Source organism: Schistosoma mansoni, chromosome W (genome assembly GCF_000237925.1).
Source record: "Schistosoma mansoni strain Puerto Rico chromosome W, complete genome".
In the NCBI taxonomy this organism is placed as follows: Eukaryota; Metazoa; Platyhelminthes; class Trematoda; order Strigeidida; family Schistosomatidae; genus Schistosoma; species Schistosoma mansoni.
This window is the reverse complement of record NC_031502.1, coordinates 43,495,298-43,522,736: the sequence shown is the minus strand read 5'-3', so window position 1 is coordinate 43,522,736 and position 27,439 is coordinate 43,495,298. Positions and strand designations below refer to the sequence as shown.

The 27,439-nt window shown below is 33.1% G+C and overlaps 1 protein-coding gene across 1 annotated transcript; it reads left to right on the top strand.

Annotated features, from left to right (window-relative positions):
• Nucleotides 1-439: 439 nt before the first annotated feature.
• Smp_142690 (nAChR subunit (ShAR1-beta2-like)) lies at nt 440-26,328 on the top strand (the record flags this gene model as incomplete). The annotated part of the gene is made up of 14 exons (XM_018789805.1): nt 440-580; nt 1,441-1,557; nt 2,612-2,714; nt 3,629-3,749; nt 4,978-5,274; nt 6,016-6,136; nt 6,842-7,136; nt 15,357-15,556; nt 17,947-18,056; nt 18,710-18,845; nt 20,929-21,114; nt 23,050-23,260; nt 25,037-25,123; nt 26,192-26,328. 14 exons carry the CDS (start codon nt 440-442, stop codon nt 26,326-26,328), a joined length of 2,262 nt encoding a protein of 753 aa, XP_018655211.1.
• Between the last annotated feature and the right edge of the window lie 1,111 nt (nt 26,329-27,439).

Sequence of the window (27,439 nt, the reverse complement as noted above, 5' to 3'; positions counted from 1 at the left end):
GAACCCTGATCCCAGTAGTTAGAAATCCTATTTTGAACTGGTAAGCTGTCTCCCTAAGTTACCACCCACCAACCGACTGCGCCATAAGACCTCACGAACTAAACGTCTCAGTTGATAAAATTTGTCAGTTTCGCTGTCGGTTAAGACTAACCAAACACATCAGAACAGGTATCACTCTTAGAGCTTTCAAAGTACGAAACATCTCCGATATTTCTTCACTCAGAACACTCAACCTCTTCAAGTAACCGTTAAATCCTGTTTCAATTAGATATCTTTCAATGATACTTAGATTTATAGTCCTTGCACATATGTATCCGGTGCCCTTTGTACCAATATATATGTGATTAAATAAAATAAAATAAATGCACTCAAAAACATTTCATTTAGTTAATCAGTTTTCGTTTGATAATAGTCACTTGTTGCGTCTGACTCCGTATCAATGGATGAATTGGGAATTTCTCTGAATACACCAGGTGCACGTGATCAACTACCGATGGCTGTAAGTAGAAGGGAGCTTAATGAAGAACTAAACTTAGACGATATAATGACAAAGAATTCTCCTTCTGGGAACATTAAGTTGGTAAGCTCTATCTTCTTGGTTACAGACACCCTTTTATTATTATGACCTTGCTTAGTACTATAGAATGTCAAGAAATACCTCATATGTGAAAAAGCAACCACATTATGGTTAAACGGAATAATGACAGTCATAAAAATACGTAGATATTAAAAGGTCTCAACCCAGCGTCCAACCAAGATTAGTCTCAGTAAGTTGACAAATGCATCTTACTATTTCCGATGAGTATAATAAAAAACAATACCATTATCGTTGGTTTCTGTCTTAAACCATATCTGATGGTAAATGGAGCTACTGAGTCACATATTTTATAGGTATTTTCCCTACTCACTGCCTTCTTGCGGCAGGGGTGTTGTTTATAAAGTTGAGAGGGCGAAAAGCGAATGTTCCGTGCTCTAACCGGATTGGTGAATACGTAGGATCCACCCAAGGGAGTTGGAAAACCCTAATTCCAAACCAATGGTGCTCATGGGCTCCAGCACTCTGAAGGAACAAATTGCGTATGAACCAATTGTTGGTCACTGGCTATCATGGGACTGTATCTCCTCACGATGTTCCACTGCCTTGTGGATCAAACCTCTAGGTCGAAGGCTCCGGGTGTGGCTTCCTAAGAAAACCACCTGCTTCGGTCTGGGCACCCGAGCAGTATCATAGCCCTCACACAACTGTGTGGCGCATATATATATGGTGCCCCCTTGTACCAATATTTATGTGTTCAAAGAAATAAATAAATAAAATTATGTTTAGTAGTGAGGTACTTCCTATGTTTCTACAAATTGGGCATATTTTGCGTACAGTTTAGTCATGTTTGTTCTTGGATCCCGCTCATGCTCTTATTTTAAACTACTATTGTCTTCTAATAGGTTGATGCAAAATGCACTGAAAAGCTAACAAAGTCCCAAAGGAAACGACACAAAAGGCAAGAAAAGTTAAAACTGAGAAAAGCTGCCAAAGCATCCATTCCTAAGCCAGAACCAAAGGTATTGATAACTAACTCTTCAGTATTTGTCGATATTCATTGTTGAACTTTTTATATTTTCCATACTTGGATTTGTACATTTATTAAGTGTTAGTTATTGCTCTATTAGATAAACGATCAGTTTGTTATATCCATCCACTTCACTCGCCAGTGTTATCATTAGTTCTACAATGTACAATAAACAGATTCGATAAGTTGAACTCGAGCATTTTAACTAGTGTCATTCTACATTTCTCATCAATTACAGTATTTGTTGTGTCGTGATCAGTTAATGTGACCTAGTAAGTGATCTCTAAGTTTTAAACTTTTCAGCGTTTACACGTGATTCGGAATTTTATTATACTGGTTAATAACATTGATATTGTACTACTGGTCTCACACTTTTAGCTTTTTATATAAGAGTTACATTTACTTCAGAAACATTTTATATAATTTCCAATCTTCAGATTACATGATAGAATGCTGATAATGATATGTTCCTGAATGGGCTAAGACAAGTTTAAAGTGTGTCACGCTTGATGGAGTAAGGTCATAATTAATTTGAGTTAAACCATGGCACTAATCTGTTTGAGAGTTCATGGAAAATAACTTAATATCAATTGCAGTAGTACTTTTGTGTCAATATCAATATGCTTCACATACATCTTGGAATTCTGAAGTTCTTTTATCTTGTTTTATATCTTTTATGCTGTTGGTGTCATTTTAATCTCCTTGATTTTCTCGTTATTGATTTATACTCTATGTGCTCATACAGTGTTGGGGCACACTAAAATACTACCAAATCTATATCCTACTTCACCTCTGTGATACTAAAAACTCAGACTATTCCTAGTAAATCTGTAAGTTGTGGCAATCTTATAGTATACAGACCATAATAAGGGTTTCAACAACAGCATAGCCCTTTGAAAAATTTCTAAGATATTTGAATTCAATATGTATTATGTCCCACATTTAACAGTAAAGTCACTCGGATTACTGAAATATCTACAACCGTTTTATAGAGAAATCATACATTAAATTAAATTATTTTTGTTCTGACCACGCTTCTATTTTAGGAACCCCGTACGTCATCAAGTGTCGTACTTCCAGAACGTAAAGCTTATGCATCATCTTTGGATACAGATGAAAAACTCTTAGATGCTATTCGGAATCGTTTAGGTAATCGTTATTATTAGGCTTTGTTGTTAGAATAATGTTTTATGTACCTATTATTCACAGTGTATTGAAGTAATCTTGAATAATCTATTTTATCACGTTCTTACTTGTCATTTATACATGTGTTTTCTAGTTATTTGAAGTTCTTAACTTGAAATCGATCACAAAATACATGATAAGTGACCAGGCTAATAGCTCTTCAGTAATAAATCTCTGTTGATATGCCTAACCAGTATTGTTGGGATGTGCTACGGAAGGTAGTTAATTTCATTTGTGGGATTTTCGCATCCTTATTACCGGTACTAACTGAGTGGAGACCAGATGTTGTTCATCGTAAGGTTGTTAATCCTTCCAAAACCAAAATCGAAGGCACTTTTTATAGATTTCTGTAATGCATTAGCTGTGAGAGCGTGTTTTTTTTTTACCTGAAGTAGTGGCGATTTTCAAAAACAGCTGATATAATGTAACATGTTTTCTTCGGAATAAAAAACTTGAATTATATGTAAGAGAAACTAACCGCTTTCACCTATTTTGCTGCTTTGCTTAATTGTTATTTTTACCACAGAATTGTTTGTCTTATTCAATTTTGATTAGAAACTTCAAGTTATGTGTTGGTATCCTCCACTTACTGGTAAATTTAAGTCAGCCGCAACGTAGAACCAGGCACATATATGCATCGGTTCAAGTTCCCATACCTCATTAGCACAACAAGATGAACACCAAATTCATAGACGTAGTTACTTTAATAGTAGTAATATATAAAAGGATTGTGTATAAGGATATAAAAATTAGTTCGTAGAAATAAAGGTATAAAGTAATTTTAATCTCATGGTTTAAGGGAAGACAAAGAGTGTATACACCTACACCATCGTACAGTACTATTAATTTCCACAATTTGCTTTCTTGTGTATATAAAGTTGAAATGTACCAACACACTCTAACTATACGTCCGTTGCCAAGAAATTGTCCTGTAAGTCTGATCAAGGATCTTTTCCCGTCATCAGTCAATGTTCGTATCCCACAGAAATGCAATTCTCGGTAAGAAAGTCTTTTGATTTATCATATTTCGTGGTCATGCTACCTAATTTTTGTATTAACATGTAATAATGTCTCGTTTTTTGAAGTAATATATCAGGGGATCCTTTGTGTAAACTATTATTGTTTGCACGTCGATGCGTTATCATAATGAAGTTACTTCTTACATAATTGGGTAATTGTTATAAATAGCAATTCGTACATGAACAAAATATAACTTCAAGTCTTCTGGAAATATATTTCCGGATATCAAACTAATACGAAAGATTTGTAATGAAAAATTAATCAAATGTATTCAAAATTTCATACATATAACACAACCTTTTTTTAGAAAAATAACAATCTAAGTTCGCCAAATTAAATATGGTTAATTGTTTCAAGGAATATCATTGATTTTCAAAATTTACAGTTATTTACGCATTTGTTTCTTTTCGGTGAACAAAATTAACCTAAGAATATTTGGATAGCCCGTTGAGATTACTAGACACCGCGTAATAATTATGATTGAAATCTAACTTTATGGAATTAAAATGGGAGAATTTTTCCAAAAGGCAGGTTTCTACTCGAGAACAACTGTATTTTCTCCACGTGTGTCTTTGTCAACATGTTCTACCAGCAAGTATAAGATACAGACCTCCAATCAGTTCCCCAGTGGGATGGAAAATAGCCGAGCAAAGTGGAAGAAAAATGAAATTAAAAGGATCTTCTGAGCTTTTGACATTATAAGGTATTAGCGTTATAAGATCAACTTTGTAATAATGTAGAATATTAACATCAGGGTTATATCCCGACAATAATAATGAATGGTATCTGTTGGGATCTATTTATAGACTAATACTATACATATATTTTTGTATAATTGCTAATTAACTAAACTATGTATATTAATATTCCTTTTATTATAAGTACATGATTCATATCTCAGGGGCTGTTACTGGTGTTCTGGACTCAACAGGTAGGGCTAGGTAGGAAGAAGGGCCGATAAGGACTCTAAACTGTTCATATGGGTTTATGAATAATTGGTGCAATCAATAAATCACTGTTCTTTAACTAGCGGTATCATTACGTTATATATTGATAGGGCGCAAGGCCACAAGTTATAACAATCAGGAAAAAGTTTGAATGTTGCACCTCACTAGAACGGTTAGGTCCAAAATATTGCCTTTGTAAATCAAACTCGTCCTAGTCAAATTTCGGTGTTATTTGTTTTATCTCTATCTCAATTTATTAGATTTGCTTTTGCAAAATTTCGAAATCACGATGAACTGGTTGCAGCTCAAAAATCTGTTTCTGGTAAACTGCTAAACAGTAAAGAAATTAAAACTGAAATTTGCTCACTACACGGACCTGATAATGTTGATAAAAATAAATGGACTGAACCCCTACAAAGAACACTGTCAGATTTCGATATGCGTTCTCTTCATGTTCTTCATTTGCCTCGGGCGACCACTCGTTTTGACTTGGCTCAAGTATTTCCGAAAGCTGTAGGTATTCGTATGCCGACATATGATGATGGATCGTGTCGAGGGTAAGAATAAGTACTAACCTCGTTTAGGAATTTATATAAATTTCAGTTGAGATGAAAACTGTCGTGTATATTTTCTGTCATATTGTTTATTTTGTTGTGCGAAGAGGGTTGCTAACAGTGTTTCAAGACGGCATGACAGGTATGGAATCCTGTTAGTCAATACCAAATATGTTCATGCTAAAAGAAGGCTTTACTCCGAATTGAAATATTACGCAAAATAATTTATTTACCTGGAACTCGAAGAATTTACATAATATTACTGGGTATTCAGATAATGTCCCTCACTTTCTTACGAAAATATCCATGTTATCCAAAAGTTGTTTTCTTGCCGTTTTTCATATTTCTTGTATTTGTAAAATAGACAGTACTGAATCTAATACTGATAGCAACACGCAATGTCTGATGGATTACAACTCTTGGCCGTCTTACTTCAGCTGTTGCTTATTAACTTATTCATCAAATAAATATTACTTGTTGATTAACATCTATTTTACATTCACTATCAGTTATAAACTGAATGTTATATATGTTTCTATTCTTTTATAAACTGAAGACTAGATCTGTCTCACCATTCATTACTTCTATTTATTTCACAGACTTAAGACTCAAAGTGGTTAATAGTCCTGATTTGTACGGTACTTTTGATAGATAATTAGCTTGAATCGTATAATGTTGGTGAATATTACATGTTTAACATTAAAATATCCGAATTTCTGATTCTACTGATGTTTCTTTGTCAAGGTATTGCACTTTAACTTACCATTCACGTCACACTGCATTAAAAGATTTTGAATTGAAACATGGAACATTTATTCACGGAGAATCTATCTATGTTATGTTCCTACTTAAAAATCCAAAGAAAGTACGTTTCGTTTTTTTTAAATCTGAATTTATTGAATAAAAAATAGTCTATAGACTACTATTCTTCCAAGGTATTAGTCTTTCCTAATTTATTTAGCTTTCTTAAAATCTGCTTTGGCACTCTACATACTACACAGTTATATCACATTCATGTCTTCTCATTCAATTCCAGCAATTAGATTTATTAACGATTCGAAGAGTTCAACATCCATCAGGCATCAAAAATCCAAATTTGTTGGTCATTAAAATTGTCTTAAAGTTTCATCATTTCTTGTAGACCGCTGGATAACGAAACCCCATCCGTCTTTTCGCCTTTTCAATTTCATGAACGCAGCCGGGTCACATGAAGACTGTGAGTAGGACCTCCATAACAGAGGCTATAAACTCATGTTCATATGAAAGAATTTCGAATTGTTTTCCATCCCCTACCGCGATAGACCATTTGTGAATACTGTTTATTGTGAGGCACAACAGAAATATATTTTTATTCACCTTTTAATATTAAAGTTTGCACTTTATCTTCGCCTTTTATTAATCTGACTGATCCGTCTAGGTAAAGTGTTCGTCGAAAATTTTGTTACATTTCCATTCTTTTGGTGTTTCTCATGTATTTAATCTGAACATTATCAAAAGTGGTTATCAATGTAAAAAGTTGTCAGTTGATTTTAATTGATTTGACCTTTTATATTCTCTATGTTTTGTTTAGATCTCTATAAGAAATGCAAAACGTCAGGCCTCTGATATTTACCAGATGGATGTAGACAGTACTCCAACACCTCATAAAGACAAATGTGCTAAGGCAGTAGTTGATCATCCCATACCTATGTCTATTGATTCATTTGATCCTGAATTTAAAATTGCTAAATCACTAGCAAAATCTGGTAAACCATTGAAAAAGAAGTCCAAAGTTGCAACAGTTCACCGTGACATTCCGGATCCGCTAGTAAATATAAAATACCAGTTGGAAGAAAAGAGTGTCAAGAGAAAGTCATCATCCAAAAGTATCTTTGATTCTTTATTTCAGCCTTCAACTGGAGCAAATGACAAGAAACAAAAGAAAAAGACCAAGTCTAACATAAGAAACGGCAGAAAGTTCAAAAAATAGCATTTTAAGAAAGCTGTTGTAGTATATTATTGACAGCACTAAAGGTGAATTTTAATTGCTTTATGTGAAACAGTGAACAATAACACACTATATATTATAGCTTCATTTCAGTTATGTTAAACAACACAAGTACCAAGGAATATGAGCTAATCTCGCTACGGGTAAAATGCGCTCATAATTATTTACTAGATTGAGGACCTGGGCGTTCTTCAAATCTTCCAGTATCTTCAGTGTCATGTCTTTTTAGCTGTCACCACTATGTATCCTCTGATTAGTAAAAGACTTGATTAGCGTTGAGAAGCAAAAAATAATCTTGCTCAAAGTATCCCGATCATATAACTTTATTTGGTTTCATATGCTCTCCATGTTAACAGATTTCATATTGTCTGATATTCCCCACTAATCATAATTGCTACAATGCCAAATGTACCGAAACGATCGTAGCTCTTAATTGATGAGATTAGGTTCGATTTGAGTTTAGCTTTTCGGTCACCATCAACAAAATATATCATGTAAAAATCTTGATCAAGACAGTATTACACTTAAAAATTATGTGATTTTTGTCTTTAAATGGCATTACTTACGGGATTAGACGTCTGAATGGAATATGGACTTAGTCAACGATCTGTCTTTTTGTTTTGAAAATTATTTCTCGTCAGCATATTGTTGTATCTTGAGAAAAAGGGCTGCTACGAATTTATTAAGTCTGGAGAATCCCTAACCCATATCACATGCTATATTGGCAGTCGGATCAGTTACAATGTCACCGACCAATAAATGACAACCAAGATTCTAATGCTTATTGGTCTTCAAGACCCTTTCCAACCCAGTGGTCAATCGGAAGACGATGGTAGAAGGCAGACTACTTTTCTATTGAACCCAATTCGTTCATGACCAAAAACTCATAAATTAGTATACCATAAATAAATGCCTGACTATACATCACGCCAAATAAAGAAACCAATTAGAGCGTAATCATGTCATAAGTGGTAGAAGTTGAAGCAGACATTACATAATCATTTAGTAATGATTAAGGAATAGTAAAATGCATAAGAATAGTTAATAAATTCACTGGAACCTTGCAATAAGTGAGATATAGAGATGTAACAATGTAGTTATCTACTAATTATACAATAAATTACACAAAATAAATAATAATAATCTGGAAAATAGCACCGAGAGTTTCAACTTTCCCAATATTCGTTCTGTAATAATACATACTATCCAAACAATAATTTTAATATTTCGGTTCATAGTTTGAGTACGTCATGCATAATTATTAGACCATAGTTTCACTGCACACTTTATGTTGTTCATTTTGGATGGGTGGGTGGTAATTTTGACCATCAAAAAGTAATTAGGGTGTGGTTAACGGATTGGTTTATTTAGTATTATTTATTGGGTTGATGCTCGTTCTAATAAATTTCTGTCGACTTTTAATAATGGTAATTTATTGTTTCTTATTTTGTAGGTTATGTAATTTGGACTCTACTTATCCTGTCCATCTACATTCCTCTTATATATATAATTATTATTTTGATAAATTTTTTCTTATTAATTGTTTTAAACATGGGTTAAGCTGTATATTATCACTCAGTCCCTGCACTTATTCATTATCTTTTAATCTGTTTATTAATTTACTAATTAAAGATTTTACTAAGATTCAATCGATCATATGAAATATTGAAGGTGGACTAACTAATATTTTTACTCACGCGACTGATTCTCGAATACCAAACAAGTAGAATGGAATCATTAGCTAACTTGTCGAGTATATAAACCAATAATAGAGAATGAAAGGTATTATTTCCATGCAAAATACTCAACTATGAGATATTTTTCAGTAATGATAAAGCTGAAGGTTACCCAAACAACTTATGACAATTCACTACAGTCTGTTTTAACCGAAAGTAAACATGGAAAACACTAGATAATGATTTTCTCTAAAAATCTAAGGAATCAGTTATGCTATTAATAATGTCAGTCTAAAAAAGAATAAACAAATTCAGCATGTATATGAAATAAATTTTCCCGTTAGCAAACATGTCCTGGTGGACCATTGAGCATAAAAAAGCATTGCTAGTTTTACTGTGTTGGTTAGGAATACAAGATCTCTGTTGCAGTTGGAAAATTCAGATCTCATATTTGCCGTTTTTAAATTATTTAATTTCATTATGACTCACCAAGAATCTACAGTCTTGACACGGCGATCTGAAGTTCTGTTTGATGGTCGTGGTTCAGCGTTTATGATTTGCTTTATAGTTCATTTCCTAAAAGATTCCGAACCTAACTTATAAGCAATCAGCAAATAATGGCAAAACTAATAATAATGAGGAGGTTTAGTATTTGATTAATTTTAATAGTAATGACAATAGATGTATCGATAATCCAGTATAAGGCGTATAGAAATGAAAAGAATTTTTAAACTGCATGTCATTCATGTCTATTATAGCTGTCATTCACACTGTATCCAGCATTGTCTACTAATGTTCGTAGAATTTAAGTTATTAGCAAGGTTGCTTAACAACTAGAATCGGCGTACATAGTATCTTTTTAATGAACGTTTTAACTGAACCGTAACAGCAGCACTGGAGTTTACCGGACAAAATCCATATTACAGTGGCGCGATAATACTTGACTAATTCAATTTCTTGGTAGATTTATACCTTCCTAATTTACTGTTGGAATGGCGTTGAAATTATTATTGGTGTCGGTTTATGTTAAACCTTAAGTACCACAGAAAATCTCCATATCTATAATTTTCATAATCCAATTCAGCGTTGATAAGTGACATCTATTACTAACTTTATTCATCATTCAAATAGCTTTGAAGGACCTGCCATCTTTTAAAAGTATACTACACCCCGGATACTGAAAACGCTTATCAAGTAAAATGGTTGAGTGTGAAATAATATTTTGTGTCAAGTAGGTATAAAAAGTGTCACTAGTCCTGAGTATATGAAGAGCTATATTATCGGGTCAGTCTGCGTGATTGCAGTAATATAGTACGGTAGATGATGACTTGCTACGTGAACGAACTATTGGAGACAGAAAGAGATAGACTAGCACAATAATACATCCACTACTAAACAACATCAGTCTTAAACAGGAATGTCATTCATCTTATAATGACTAACTCATCGTTAGACAAAATATATTTTAAGTCTAATGGAAAAAATAATAATCCCCAGTTTAATACTGTCAAGGTTATGGTTGTTGAAATACGATTGGTTGGTGAGATTTAAGTTAAACAATTTAGAAAGAAAAATTAGGGAAGAAAATGAGCGATGGCTAAACAGAGACCCGTTGTCGAAAGCGATCAATATGCATTATTATCATTCGACGTTACTTACGCCTGTTACTCACAATGGAGCATAGGCCGCCGACCAGCTTTCTACAACCCACTCTATCCTGGGCCTTCTTTTCTAGTTCTATCCATTTTTTGTTCATTCTTCTCATGTCTGTCTCTATTTCACGGCGTAATTTGTTCTTTGGTCTTCCTCTTCTCCTTTGGCCTTCAGGATTACATGTGAGGGCTTGTCTTGTGACGCAATTGGGTGATTTCCTCAAAGTGTGCCCAATCCACTTCCAGCGCTTCTTCCTGATTTCTTCCTCCACTGGAATCTGGTTTGTTGTCCTCCCACAGTAACTTGTTGCTGATAGTATCCCGTGCTTTCCTCCAGATGTTGACGTCTTCATGATGCAGTCGATCACCCGGAGAAAGAGAAAGGGTGAGAGTAAGCAACCTTGCCTAACACCGGTCTTTACTTCTAATGAGTCGGTGAGTTATCCTCCGTGGACGATTTGGCAGTTTAATCCATCATAGGAGTTCCGTACGATATTGACTATATTCTCAGGCACGCCGTAGTGTCGAAGAAGCCTCCATAGTGTTGTTCTGTCCACGCTATCAAATGCCTTCTCTTAGTCAATGAAGTTGATGTAGAGTGATGAATTCCATTCGATTGATTGTTCCACAATGATACGTAGAGTTGCAATTTGATCTGTACACGATCTATCCTTACGAAATCCAGCTTGTTGATCTTGAAGTTGGGCTTCTACGGAATCCTTCATCCTGTTTAACAATACTCTGTTGAAGACTTTTCCTGGTATTGAGAGAAGAGTGATGCCCCTGTAGTTATCGCACTTGCTGAGATCGTCTGTCTTTGGTATCGTGATCAGAAGTCCTTTTTTCCAGTCTTTTGGCACTTGTTCTTCATCCCAAATCTTACTGAAGAGGATGTGGAGTATCTTTGCAGTTGCTGCCACACTTGCTTTCAGTGCCTCTGCCGGGATGTTGTCTGGTCCCGCTGCTTTGCCGCTCTTGATTTGTCTAATGGCCATGCTGATCTCTTCAATTGTTGGTGGGCCAACATCGATTGGGAGGTCTGTGGGTGCTGCTTCGATGTTGGGTGGGTTCAGTGGAGCTGGTCGATTCAAAAGTTCTTTGAAGTGTTCTACCCACCTGTTTCATTGTTCTTCAATGTCGGTGATTACTTTGCCTTCCTTGCTTTTCACTAGTCTTTCTGGCTTACGGTAATTTCCAGAAAGTTTCTTGGTTGTATCATACAGTTATCTCATGTTTCCCTCTCTTGCAACCATTTCCGCTGTCATTGCTAAATCTTCCACATATTTACGTTTGTCGGTTGTAATGCTCCTCTTCACTTGCTTGTTTGCCTCTGTGTATTCGGCTTATGCCTTGGCTTTTTCTGCTCTTGTTCGGCTGATATTGATTGCTGCCTTCTTGTTTATCCTTTCTTCAATTTTATCCAGTGTACCAACAGTGATCCATTCCTTGTGGTGGTGCTTCTTGTGACCCAGAACCTCCTGACATGTTGAGTTGACTGCCTCTTTGATACCTTTCCAGTTGCTCTCCATGGTAGTTCCCTCTCCATTGAGTAGATCATGAAAGGCCTGGAACCTGTTACTGAGGGCTATGTTGAATTTGTTGAGTTTGTCAGCATCTCGAACTTTTGTGATGTTTTCAATCAATCGACCTACTAGAGAGTAAAATAAAATCAATTAAAAGCGGTAAGATACAAAGCGTATAGTTTTCTTTACAAGGAGAATTCTAAAATGTTTATTGTAAGTAAACAATGTGCACAAATTTGTTCACCGACTTTCCAGGAAATTCTGTAGCATGTAAATGCGTGTCAGACATAAAGTCTACTTAGTAGTAACTTGTCTAATACCCTTAGAAGTTTGTTTTACCTTGGTGCTCATAAGAAATGCTGTTTTCGATTGTAGTCGCTTTAGTTCATGCCATTGATATTTACTTAAAATAGAAATGAACATCTTAAGATAACAATTGGAAAATTTGTTTCCACCAAATCACCTGTCGGATAAGTCTAACTCTAGAATATCAATAGACTGCGGCTAAATAGCCTCAGGATGAAAAAAAACACTTCTCTAATTTTTTATATTTAATGCTATTCTCAAAAACTTCTAAGGGTATTAGACAAGTTACTACTAAGTAGACTTTATGTCTGACACACATTTACATGCTACAGAATTTCCTGGAAAGTCGGTGAACAAATTTGTGCACATTGTTTACTTACAATAAACATTTTAGAATTTTCCTTGTAAGGAAAACTATACGCTTTGTATCTTACCGCTTTTAATTGATTTTATTTTACTCTCTAGTAGGTCGATTGATAATAACGCATATTGATCGCTTTCGACAACGGGTCTCTGTTTAGCCATCGCTCATTTTCTTCCCTAATTTTTCTTTCTAAATTGTTTAACTTAAATCTCACCAACCAATCGTATTTCAACAACCATAACCTTGACAGTATTAAACTGGGGATTATTATTTTTTCCATTAGACTTAAAATATATTTTGTCTAACGATGAGTTAGTCATTATAAGATGAATGACATTCCTGTTTAAGACTGATGTTGTTTAGTAGTGGATGTATTATTGTGCTAGTCTATCTCTTTCTGTCTCCAACAGTTCGTTCACGTAGTAAGTCATCATCTACCGTACTACATTAAAGTAAACTTTTTGTAATTGTTTTCAATTTTACTTACCGGATAGGGCCGTTTTATCTGAATATTAACAATTCCACTCGATTAGAGCATATTGTAGGATGGGTAAAGTGATCTGAAAGTTTTTGAATAGTCCGTAAGATATAAAAATCCAGGTTACATGTTCGTCAATGGTTATTTTCCTTCGTGGTGTTTAAACTTGTTTTTTGATAACAGAATTCTGTTAATCATTTCTAGATTTCATTCCGTAATTAGCTTGATGCTTTTGGGTATAAATAATGAATTAAGATGATGGGCTTATCGTTGAAACACCCAACCACCACAACTTACATTAAATTCCGATGTTGTACGCTATGTGATTATGTAAAACCTAAAATATGATTAGATTTATAATTGATAAGTTGAATAAAATCCAAGGAGCACGAAATTACAAAATAGCTTAACGATAATTTTTTATTAGTTCTAAACTGTGACATTACAATTTTGAGTTTCTGAAAACTGACTGTTACACAGGGAAGTTCACGCAATTATCGAAATCGCTTGTCCGACATGTCAATTGTGAACAATGTATCGGCAATACAGACTGTGTGTGACACAAATACCGATTAGGAGAGAGGGTTTTCCAGATCACAGAATGTCATTCTAAAAAATTCACATCTACATATATCTATCCACAGTTTGCTTCTATGGTGGTTTTCATGACATTGATTTTGTAGTTGGATAACTCAGTCAATTACAATTTGGTTAGTCTAATGTACATCATTAACATCCATAAAATCCACTTCCATTCCTGCATGCCACGAACTCACAATCACTTTCGTTCCGCTGTTGTATTTTCAACGTTTTCCAACTGATGCACACCACTAACCTTATTTTGGCTTGGATCTTTCAATCAGGATTCAAAAAATATCTGTTTGAATTAGCTGTTAATACGACACAGTTTTGATAGCATAAAATAATGTAGGTACGTCTTTGACAACTTTTTGGAATGATAATAAATTTCTAGTGAAGGAAGACATCAGTAAAGTTTATTTGAATAAGAAATTTCCTGTTCATCAATCATCTGAGATTTTCATCTTTAGTGAATGATATAGTTGTCTAATTTATTTGTCAATTTGACTGAATCATGTACCGACTTTCATTTTATTAACAAAATACATGTTAGCGGATTGCCTTTTGGACAGAAGTTGGTAGGTGTCCGATAAATACTTTATTCACCTTATCATCTCAATAAAAACTAAAGGTGAATTTTTAAAGCTATTGAACACAGGGTCCAGTGGTTGGGACTTCAACTTAATGTTTGAATGTGAAATCTTCCAACAAATAAGCGCACGTATCCTCACGCTCTAGAATAAAACCATTGTTTAGAAAGTAAAGAGTATAATATCTCAGAGATGATCAGCAAGGAAATTCGCTTTATTTTAGGAGCTCTTTCTTCAAAATTCGTGTTTGTCTACCCGAATAACACTTGTGTTATATTTAAGTAGAAAACTAAGAAAATGGTCAACTCAAGTCAACTGTCTATATCCATCAGTATACGAGTGTGTGGAAAGAATATTTTTTTCGTAATAATTTGGAGTCAAAGGGCTCTAAACATTTTGCTAGTAATCCGTAGATGACACATTAATTTTAACTTTTGATTGAACATGTTTCATTAATAGTGGAAGACCTAAGCAACTGTTATCATAAAATCACATAAACGTAAGAACCTTAAGAAAACGGGAACCTTTTTATAGTCAGTTCTTTCAATTTAGTTTACTACTCAGTAATGAAGACTTTTGACTGAATCACATTCCTCTCTCTGATTATCAGGCGACAGAACCAATATGTAACTCGGTCCTCCTAATTTCATTACTTCATTTAGTGTAGAGTATATATTGTGACCATCACATACCATCAGCCATGAATCTCTATCATCCTTCCGAGTTTTCTTTACTTATAACATAATATCTGAAGAAACTATCTTGAAAGCTGAAATTGTCGATTGGCAAATGATTTTCATAACGTCTACATCGTTTAAATTTAACCTGAAATATAAAGTGTATTACACTACTAAATTATGATCACCTTACCCGAAACTTAAAACAAAGAAAATTCAATCTTTTTTTGAACGACATTTTTATCTAATTAAGACCATGCAGAAACTGAAAGCAGCATGGAAAAATCACTTATTCGTGTGATATTAGAACGTTATAAGCAAAATGGTGTCGTTGGAAGACCTGTGAATAATAGTCGTGTGAAAATGGTAGTTCAGTATGGTCTCCAAATGATTCAACTGCTTGGGCTTGACGAAAATAAACAAGTTTTAAGGACAAATTGTTGGGCTGTATATGTAAGTTGGGTTATTGTGATCTAATATCTTACTGCGTTTTTTAAATTTACCAAATTCCTATTGATCATTGTATTTCGTTTTCTCATGAGTGCTGCAAATGATGTGATTTATATAGACCACTTTCTGGCTATGATGAAGCTAAAGTTAAGCCATTTTAACTCGCTTCTTTATCTCGCTAGCATAATGGTCTTTAAATCGTGTTAAAATCAAGGTACACCTGATGTAGTATGATAGTGGAAGCTAATTGATATGATTCATTAAATTTAGATCAAGTGATTGCATACATGAGATTTTAAAAATGGCTTCTCTTGAAGATTTGAAACTTCCTCACTGAAAGGAAAAGTGGGAGATGTAAGCATTTACCCCTTGCTTTTCCTGCCTATTATTTAAAGCACATAAATTCTGATGCAATAAGGCATCATAAAAAATAGGCATAACACATATGAAATGATAATATTGTTCAGAAAGAAAAGAACGGTAGAACAATCAACAAATTGAGTGTAAAAACATCGTTTTTGACCAAAGATACAGTTCACTCAAAAATCAATGACTAAAGAACTCTTTCGCTTATGGAATTTCATCTTATATGAAGAATTTCATAGAAAACTACATCAAGACAACTTGTAGTCTTTGTTCTGAGCCAGGTCTGATAACGATTTAAGTTACTAAGTTGTGCCATCTCTAGGACTATAACACTAGACTCTTGGTGAACCTACAGTAACCAGTCTTATACATCTATCCTCTCTATCACAAGGTTATTCTATAGATTGACCAGCTCCTCTTGTTCACCCAGTCCCAGGGTTGGAAAAAAATACATGGTGTAGGAGCCCCTTGAATAAAACTTGTAAGACATTCCCAAGCCACCTAGATAGATACAGTTGAACAAAAATTTTTAGTTATTAGGATCAAGAGCCTTCTCGGTATCTGCTGCAGGTACTACACTGCAGAGAGTCGCCGAGCATCCTTAGCTCGAGGGGATCAGATTTCACAAGCTTAGAGTAGAATTACTGTTATGGACTGATTGCAAAACCCGACCTTCCTCTTCAGACTAATATCACGAAGGTAGTAAAGATTCTCTAGATTGGTATAAGTCTCTCATCTAACACGCTACCACCAGCAGCGACACAAGTACGTAGATCATAGAACATTTCGACTATTCTTAACAGTTTACTTCAAAGGGTGCATTTTGACATTACGAAATATATGCAGTAATTACGGATACTAATTTTTAAATGATTGAGTATTATTTGCATAGAATGTGTATTATCGGACAATGGAATCATCTCACTTATTCAAAGAGGGTCTGAAAGTCTTCTTCCAGTTAACAGATCAGACAAGTTTCCAGAACGTTATTGACTGAAAAGTTCAAGTTGAATGGTGTGAATGAGATACTCTATGTAACGCTTCTATTTGATTTAAACATCAGTGGAAGATGGTTGCATATCATCACTCTGTCCGAAGTGCTTTTATACAAAGCCTTCAATATGTTAATGATCATATCAGACACACCTCTCTTCAAAAAGGAATCACACGGCCCAGTCCTATCTAGTGAATTAAAGGTGGTTCTGATTTCAAGGAACACAAAGATTATTGGCCTGAAATTATTAAAGTACGTACGGAGCTCACTAACTATTGTGTTATCAACCTCATAGATCGTTTCACTGACCACTAATGGGTTGAAAAAGCATCCGATAGCTCTTGCTTCCAATTTATTTTCATGCTTTTACTTAACTCTTTTATCTTCTATTGGTTTTATTTCAAATAATTAGGGACATTCCACATGTATCCCTGTATATAGATAGCTTAGAGGTAGTCTCTGAAAGTGGCACTTGCTGATCAGTGTTCAAATTTGGAATAGGTAAACAGATCCCTTAAGTGTTCAGGCAAAATGCAAAAGACATTGGTTTAAAAGTTGTTGGCTACAATTTATAAACATTTTAAATCCAATTAAGTGTACGGTGGTCTAAAGTCACTTCATCCAGTAAATATATTGCAAATTTGTTTTATAGAATTCGAATAGCACTGAAGTCTATACAACATAACATTAATTGCCTCTCAGTATTTAGTTTTATTACTAATAATCTGTTGGTAAATAGAAAAAAAACAGAAATTCAATTTTGAGAAGGTTATATAATGTTTTAATTAAGTCAGTAATCAGGAACTATTCTGAAATCTAACACTGGAAACTGAAGTCCCTGAAATTTTGCAGATGATTTAATTATGCATGAGAAGCTAATTTTTATAATGAAATACAGAATTTCCGATAACGACGATGTAGATTTTGTAAGGTAAGCTTCTCACAGCAAACAATATATCAAAAATTAGTCATAACGTTTGTGGTTTATTAATCGGCAGAATATTTTTCATCATTTTATTTCAATGCAACACAGAGATGGAGTGATTCTTTATTGAAATGGAATGCAAGTCAGTATGGTGGTATCAAAGAATTGAGGATATTTCCACATCAAATATGGACACCTGATATTAAACTCTATAATTTGTAAGTTGTTTTTTCAAAAAAATACTGGTATCTGTGAAAATTATCTAAATCCTTTAAACTATTTTTAGTTTATTACACAACCTATATGAAATTTTTCGGGTTCCATATTATTCTTTTTCTGAAGTATTCTTTCAATTACCAAGGACAGATATTTAGATAAACGTCTCAATAACGCTTCTCATTGTCAGCATTTTAGAAAGGTATATGTGATAATGCACCGTTATGGAACATTTTAGATCAATGAAAAAATCCTTGTTAATTCGATTAAGATTAAAAGTATGATAATTTGAAATAATTTTGTTTCACTTGTTGTCACTACTTGACTCCAATAACTTTTCGACACTTAAAGAAGGTCCAATTTATCTAATAATTAAGAATTCTATAAACTCAAGAAGTCACCTTTTCCAGTTTAAATATAAAGATCTCAAAGCTGTAATACGGTCAGTCCTGAAACCTGTTTTAATTATATGTCCAGGTATACGGGTTTTCTGATACTGTTGGTTATAAAAAGTAATTTATTTGAACCATTTTGAAGTACTTTTATAAACTGTTATCCATGAAATACAAATACATACTACAGTCCATTTACTTGATTAAATTGAAGGAAATAAGTGATATCAAATTCACCCTCCGATATTTTTTTCAACTTTCAGTGCAGATGAACGTTTACAAGAGTTTCGAGAAGGTCGTTTAGTAGTAGATAGCAGTGGCAATATACTGTGGATTCAGCAGGCATTATTCAGAAGCACATGTCAAGTTGAAATAACATACTTTCCATTTGATAGTCAGGTGAGTTGTTAGAGGGTAAAAGATAACTTCGCAAGCATATATTTAAAAAATTACTCGAAAATGTTATTAAATCCATTATTGTTATCTAGAAAAGTATGTATTCTTTAAATATTGCCATTATATAATTCATATCAGCTTGAATCAAAAATTACTTTACAAATAACCCAGTTCTTGTAGCCATCGATTTGAATGTTGTAATTAGCGTACCGAATAGATACTAAATATGTTTTTCAGCAGTGTGAAAAGATTTCATATACATCAAAAATTAACAGAACAGCATAAGCAGCAACGAGGATGGAGGCTAGTACTTTGTGTATTTTAATTACATAATTTATTACATCTAGTTTTTACTTTGAACTATCGACTTTTATTTTCTGCTACTACTTCACCTACTTTTGCTTGAATAACCAAGTAGTATCTTTACTATATACATTATAAATCGGATTCAAGGACTGGTCTACAAATATGTGTATTGAATATATTCAAGTCTTTAAGCGATATATTCTAATGTAATAAAAAAGGCGTTGTGGTTACATACTGTTTTCTAAGTTATATAATTTAATGAATGTAATTGTAAATTACGAATCATTAAGTTTGAACTCATCGGTCAGGTGGTATAGTGGTTGTTGTAAGATTTAAAGGTCCTAATACCTATCCAGTCTGTGATTATAGGAACACATTTTCGATACATTTCAAATCAAGACAAAACACCTAGGCAGTACTTTCTGATTTCTGGTGATTCTTTGATTAATGCTAGTTTTTGCTGAAAAGTATTATCACTCAGTTAATAATTGATTAGGACTGAAAATTCAAGTCATAAAATAACCAGTTAGTTTAAAATACGAATTATCGTATCACAAGGTGTAGTCGAGAAAAGAAATTCCAATGAAAATTTGCCTTGGGAATACTACTCAAGATATAAACCTATTTTAAACAACTTGAAAACCTAAAGGATATGAATATCCAGAATAATTTAATATGGTGGTTAGGAATTAACTTCAAAGAATATGAAAAAGTATCATATTGTCGATACATCCTATGACAACCATAAAGAGCTGCTTTTGAAATGAACCCTTGTTAACGGAATAGTCATTTTTAAAATAATTTAAAAAAATGATTGATTATGCTTAATTGTTGACTTTAATCTTATAGAGTAATGTAAGAACCTGAAATAGAAAAAAGGGTATTTTTAGCCTAAATTAAGTAGGAGACTAATTTACAGAGTAATTGAAAATATAAAGGATCTAAATATACGTAAGGTCATCTTTGAATAATTCTTTACATCCAACGATTGATTAAATGAAGGGAAAAAAAGGGAAACCCTTAGAATTTTTAGATAAACTAAGTGAGCTTTATGTCATATCATACAAAAAATTGACTAATATCTGAATTTCTGGGTTTACTGAATTTTGAATGAAATTTTTGTTACTATAGAACACAAATGAGCTACAGGTTACATTATTTTTTATTCATGTTTACTGTCTCATACTTTAGTGCAGAAAATAGTTCAGTCGTGATTGGATGGTCAGTTATTTAACCTTTGTGACTATCCGTCAGTGTTGCCAATCCGTAGATATAGATTCATAAACAGTTATCAAACTGTGAACTGAAATTTAAGTACTTTAATCCCAATGCTTTTTATTTGATTCTTAACTCACCTTTTTAACTTTTGAATGTGCTTCGTCACGGAGTGACAGCAGCTTGCAATCTACCAAAATTTAGGAAGAACTGGATATACATCTCTCTTGAGTTTCTGGGTTTGTCAAAAATCAGAACCTATTACACCACATGGGATAGGAACGATGAGCACTGAGGATAACACTATTAATTTTTAGAGTTAGAATTCAATAATCCGCGCGATACAAACTAACCATAGTTTGCACAATCTCCTTGAGACAACCTTTTTCTCCCAGACCGAAATAGAACTTCTTGAGAAATGCAATACCTTTTTAGTACTTCAACATACATATAACAAAATCCGAATAGCTTCAAATAATTATTTTAAGATATTTAAAGCAGAGGATCAATTTTTACAAGATCATAATAAGAATTCGAAAATGAATTGTTTGGATTTAATTTACAGGTTTGTATGTTAGAGTTTGGTTCAATGGCATATGACAAAACCCAATTAGATTTGGACTTTTGGATACCGGATGGCAGTGATACACCAATGCCATATGTCGATTTCTCAGATTATGTACCTGCAAATGATTGGTTTACAGATGGAGAAGCAGAACGACATATTAGACATGAAGATCGAGTACATCAGGTAAATTAAAAGATATATTAATAAGAAAATTATTCTGCATGTGAAGGTAGTTTAGTGAAGAGAATCTTCTCAGTGAAATCGTATATTAAAGCTGTAGAATTGTTTAATAAATAAATGAGTCAATGAAAGAATAGAGAGGGATTACATCGCAGTATTCGGAGATTTAAAGTATCAAAAGAAGGTTGAGTAATGATCCAGATGTTAAATAAAAATAAGATGAGCGTAATTTATGGGTAATTAATATGAGAACTCATTGTCTATCTGACAGATATGGAAAAAGAAGTGTAAAAGCCATGATAACGACTGAATCATAATTATAAAACAATTGTTATAGAACAACAATAACTGAATACAGTTAGAAAAGTACAATATAATAATAAAAAACAAAATCAAAATATATTGGGAGGGGATTTTAAATATCAATAAGTTTTCTCTCTGTTTTGATAGACTTTCTGTCGAAGTTTTTTGGAGTTAAATACAGTGACTGTTATGACTTTATAAAGGAATAATGTCGTATGCCAATTCGTTATGAATTTTATGTCCGGCTTTCTATCACGTGAGTTATCCGCCAATCGGAATACGACTTGTCTAATCTTAACACTGTGTCAAATCAATGACGTTCGACCAGTGTGAGCAGTCTAGCGTCCTTATTGGTCCCTTATCCGCCTAGCCCTTCTAATTGAGTCCAGAACACCAATTACAGCTTCCGCTATGCGAATCCTTTATTTTAAGCATACTCGGTTTATATACCAGACAGATAGACCGCATTACACCATAAAATAGAAAATATTATTTGTACAAGATCAAGCAAAATGTGACTGTGAACGTGGGATACAATAATCAACTGAATATAATTTAGGGACAGTAATTCGTATAATAATAATTTATAGGTCGAAATGAAGCTTGTAGTAAGATGAATATAGATATACACAATCTAGTTACTCAATAGTCAAACAATAAGAATATATATAGAATAATCGTCCATTAATAGGTCCCGGAAGTTACCCGTACTTATGTCTTCACTCTAGGATATAACAATGACATCTCAAGGTTACCAAGTATTAATAAAGTAACATAATATATAATTGTGCCTCTTCATACTATTTTCTTTTATATGGCATGATTTTATTTTAGTTGGGGAGATCCTGATGTTGACCATAATAATATAGTCGCTAAAAACGTGTTCATGTACGATTTCTATGCCAACCCAAATACATAAACAAGTATGCAGAATTTATATCACATAAGTCTGCCAGTTTAATAATAAAAGATCTTACATTCATTAGACAATAATGTTTATGAAATAATCAAAATAGAGACACCTATAAAAATGTGTAAAGACATAAGGCTATTTACTCAAAACACTATACCCAAATTATTTTAACTGATTAGTAGTAAATAGCAGCAGAAAATATGTACTATCTTTACCCCAAACATTCAAATCAGTTTCATTAAAATTGGTGCTTTCCGATTTCTTCTTTTAAAATTGTTTACCGTCGCATAAAGGTTTTTTTGGGGATTATCTACACGTAAAATATCCATTACTACTCTACGAATAGTTTCTGAGCAATCTGATATTTTGTTAAGTTTGTTCATCATTGCATTAGTCGGTTTAATTCCATATATCGTGAATCATTCTGTACACCTATAAGCTTGTTATTCTCGAAAGAAACAAATAGACTTCCTCAAAGATCACTATTTCATATTATCACAAACAGGCGTGTTTTGTGGTTAATTAATATAACATGTATTCGGATTGATAATTCACACAATAATTAAAGTCTTCCTAAAATTTAACCGAAATTCTTAATCATTTAGTTTAAGATTATTCATATGTCATGACCCTCATGTTTTGTTTGTCTTTTAATTAAAAAATTGTTTAAATCAGTTGGAACTTTATGTTTATTTATTTTCTTTTCATTTCCTTGTCTCCAGTTACGGTCTGTAAAACGATATCGAGTTAGAGAACATTTGATTGGATCAACGAAACATGAAAGATATTATCCAGTTCTACGTTATTTAATACGTATTTATCGTAATCCAAGTTTTCACTTGTTTATTTTAATTGTTCCATGTTTGTTATTATCACTGTTAAGTTTGGTGGTCTTTTGGTTACCACCGGATTCAGCTGCGAAAATGATGCTAGGTAAGTTCGAAAGGATAGATTACTGCTAATAGGTTTGACAAATTATATTCAGCCACAAATTTAATGAGTACGGTAGGGGCTGTAGAAGCTTCTTGGTTTTCATTAGTTATCTAACTGAGATCAATACGTTATGTAATCAATGAACAAATTTAAGTATTAATCCTATTAGCATTTTATAATTCGAATCGCTAAAATATGACTGAATTTTTTTATTGTAAGGCGAATCTGATATAAATATGCAAGTCAGTAGAACTCTATGTCATGTGCTGCCTTTTAAAGTTCAACATGATGTCTTTTGTAATCTATCACATAAATCCTCTAAAGGTTTATTTATAAAGATACTAAGAGCAACAGAACAACTGGCAAAAGTTGGTTGCTTGTTTTACTTCGTTTTCTGACTGATGCTATCATAGTTATAAGTGTGATCATTCTAGATAAAATCAAGATTTAATAAATGGCATGAAATAAAGAGCAATCAGTTTAATATGTAGAAATACGGGGATTATTTATCATTATACAGTTTAAATCCAAAGAACCATGGTATACTGAGTGGTCTTATGGTGAAGTCAGTAAACTACTGTATAAACTACTAGGCTACAGTTTAAGATGATAGATATTTTGCCCATGATACTTTTAATTTAACAACTGGACTGAAGCTATTCAGTCAATTATTATGAAACTGCAGGAGAATCTTAGTTTAGTAGGATAGTACAACACAGTTTGAAGTGGTCGGTTTATTCATGAAATTTTCATTATATTTATAGAAAAAAAATCATCGGACTGAACTTCTCCATCTCAAGATTATCATGTCCTATTAGATTTCTCTGTTTCTACTGCTATAGTTAGGATAGCGTGTGAAACTCTTTTTGGTGTTCAGTGTTTATTCAGATCTCGAATATAAATGAATTTCTCAAATTCGATAGATCAACGCTAAGCTGTTTTGTTTCACTTTTATACGTCATCTTCAAGGAATCAATCTAGAAGCCCTACATTAACATTTAGGCTTGTTGATTATTCAGCTAGTTACTGGGAGTATTATCGAAATCATGAACCGATCAGTGTTAGTAGACCACCATTGGAAACTTAGAAGCGCTGGACAGCCGTTTTTTCCTAGTGTTAAGAATTTGTTCACGTTACAATTCTGGCACTTTGATTATTAGACGGTTGGAGTTTTACAATTTTACCACATCGCAGTAGCTAAGTTCCCCTTTCCTCTTGACATATGAGTAGAAAATAACATTGTTAGTGAGTTATTAATATGAAAGATCGTTTACTCTTAAACAACTTGCTTGTAAAATTAATTACCATTCATATAAAAAAACGAAGCCGGTTATGCAAGAGAACTTTTTTTGACAGTTTCACATACTGAAGGTGTACGATAGTAATTTTAGTTAATCTTTATACATAGTAGTTTACAATAAAGTGGGGAAATGTTACGTCATTCAACTAAATTATCAAGAGTTTTCCTGTACCCCGTATAATTAATGTAATAGCCTGGCGGGTAATGGGAAGTAGTAAGGTAAACATAGTTTGCAGAAGATGGGAAGAAGATAATCACCCACTTAATATTTGTAAAGAAGATTAAAAAAACATGGAACAGTTGGCAATAAAAGTTTATGAAATCAGATAGGGTGGTAAGATTCCATTTTATCTTGTGGGTATTATATATATATATATATATATATATATATATATATATATATACTTTTGTATAAACAAACATTATAAATATATCTCCTGATCCCTTGGAAATTTCTTTCGTTCTAATTACCTTAGGCATAAACATCTTCGTGGGATTTTTCGTATTACTACTACTATTGGCGAAATCAATGCCTAGTGCAATCAAAAATTTCCCCATAATAGGTATGTTTTGTTTTAATGAATATGCATAAAAATATCGGTATTGATTCACTGTATCAGTTTATACGAATTGCACTATTAGTATTTATATAAGCTATTCATAAATTATGGAATTAAGTAATTCAAGTCGTTCAAAAACTGCGTGATTATAAGATATCCAATAATATCTCAACACTAATGAACCATTATGAAATTCTCATTAAAGATTTCGTAGTTACGATATCCAGATTCGATAATCAAAATATACATTCGTGTGATCAAACTTAAGTCATAGTTTTTAATGTAAGAGATAGTCAGTAATACTGCCAAGCTGTGAAAACTAAAGTTTATGAATAGGTGTTTAAAACTATAGATTACTGATCAAGCCGTCCTGTAGTTCACTAACTGTAATCAATGATCTAATGTAATATTATGAATTATATTGTTATTTACTAATAATAATTAAGGGATTTGTGATTAGATTGCAAACTAATCCTAGCTAAACCACTATTGAAAACTTGAAACAATGGATAGATTTTTCGTCCTAGTTTGGGATTACAAATCAGTACGCATCTACGACCCCGCATCCGAGATCGCCATTGTTTAATGGCTACATGTAGTGTTGACCCTACCAAATTCAGTATGAGAAGTCAGTTTGAATCCCAAACGCCAACATACTAATTATTCCTTAAAATTTAGATTACCTCTAATCAAGAGACACTTAGGTAATTACAGTATGCAACTTGTGGAATGATCCTGAAATTATAACTTCTGTTTAAAGCAGGGTTTGAGACTAGAGCCTCGACGAAAGCTGATCTTTCTTCAAGAGGACTGGACATAAAATACGCAACACAACCGTAGAATTTCTGGCTTTTACCACTGGTATTAGATGTTGTCATATCACTTTAGCCATACGCAATGTTTTAAGGGCGGCTAGTTAACCATATTGCATTTCTAACAACTAACGCACTAATATATTATGTGTTTGTTCATTAGGATCACAGGAAAATATTGTTTGATCGTCATCTCTTTTTTTTCAATGCATTATCGGTTTTGTTTTCGTTGCTTATTTTGATCCCTTTTCTTGAATAGGTATTTTCTTTTGCTTAAATATGGTCATGGTCACATTGTCAATATTTGTGGCTACTTGGGTAGTAAATTTATTTTATAAAGGAAATGAAGGTCGAGCAATTCCATTTTGGATTCGTCGAGTAAGTCATTTACTTTAAATGGTTGAGTACAGCAAATTTCAGTCAACATTTTTTACATATTGTAATCAAAAGAATATAAATAACTTGTTTGGTATAAGTGAATTCTGATTGAAATTGCATTGATTTTTCGGTGAATTCTATGTCAGAAAGAAACACATTCCAGGTGACACTGCAACCTGGACTTTATCTTCAAATACTTTAAATTTTACAATTTATACCAACCGTTTTAATCAAATCTTGAAGACTTCGGTTGTCAACACTGAGTACTAAGTATCATAAACTATATATATTTTATGTTCGTATGAAAATTTCTTATTTAAGTAGTATGTAACTATTCAGATGTTACCTAGCAATGGAAGTCGAAACTCTAAATAGATGTATATCAGGTTTATTGTATTGGGGAAGAAAGACCATAGCCATCCGAAGAGCCGAATTGCTGTGTGTTCAGTGAACTTAAGCAGTCATTGCTTACTAATAAGGATTACTGAATTTAGATTCTACTCATAACACTGTCATCTAGTAAGTTTTGTATAAATTTGCTAGTTTATAGTTTAGAATTAAGTCTTTTGCTAAACATTTATTTCGTACTTTGATATCTACTCGTTTGAGGACTTCTGTGTTAGTAATTCTGGCTTTCGTGATTAAATATTATTCAGGCACAATTCACACCACTTTATACTGAGAAGTACTCATTCTGAATCACAATCATACACTATGTATCACTTAGCTTACATAAGGAACTAGTTTTAATTAACCATAGAAAACTAGGAAGCTGAAGACGGTTGATTCTTCCTAGATTACGTTTAGACTTAATGTTATCCAACATTATTAAAAAGATGGTCTAAAAATTCATGTTGATCAAACAATGAGATAAATAAATTCATATCTGGTAACCTTCGTACAATGTTTTGCGAATTGTGTATTTAAATTAACATTGTTTTAATTAACTCCTATTAGTTGTATTATGTTTCAAAGCAGAAATTACAGTAGGAGCTGAAGGTTAAGTTCTGAGACATCTACGATTGTGATATTCAAGCAAAGGTTCTTATTCTCCTGAAATATCAATTGATGCTATATTTTTACGACATCTCTTTACACTGTAATGAAACTTTTTGATGCTTGAAAACAC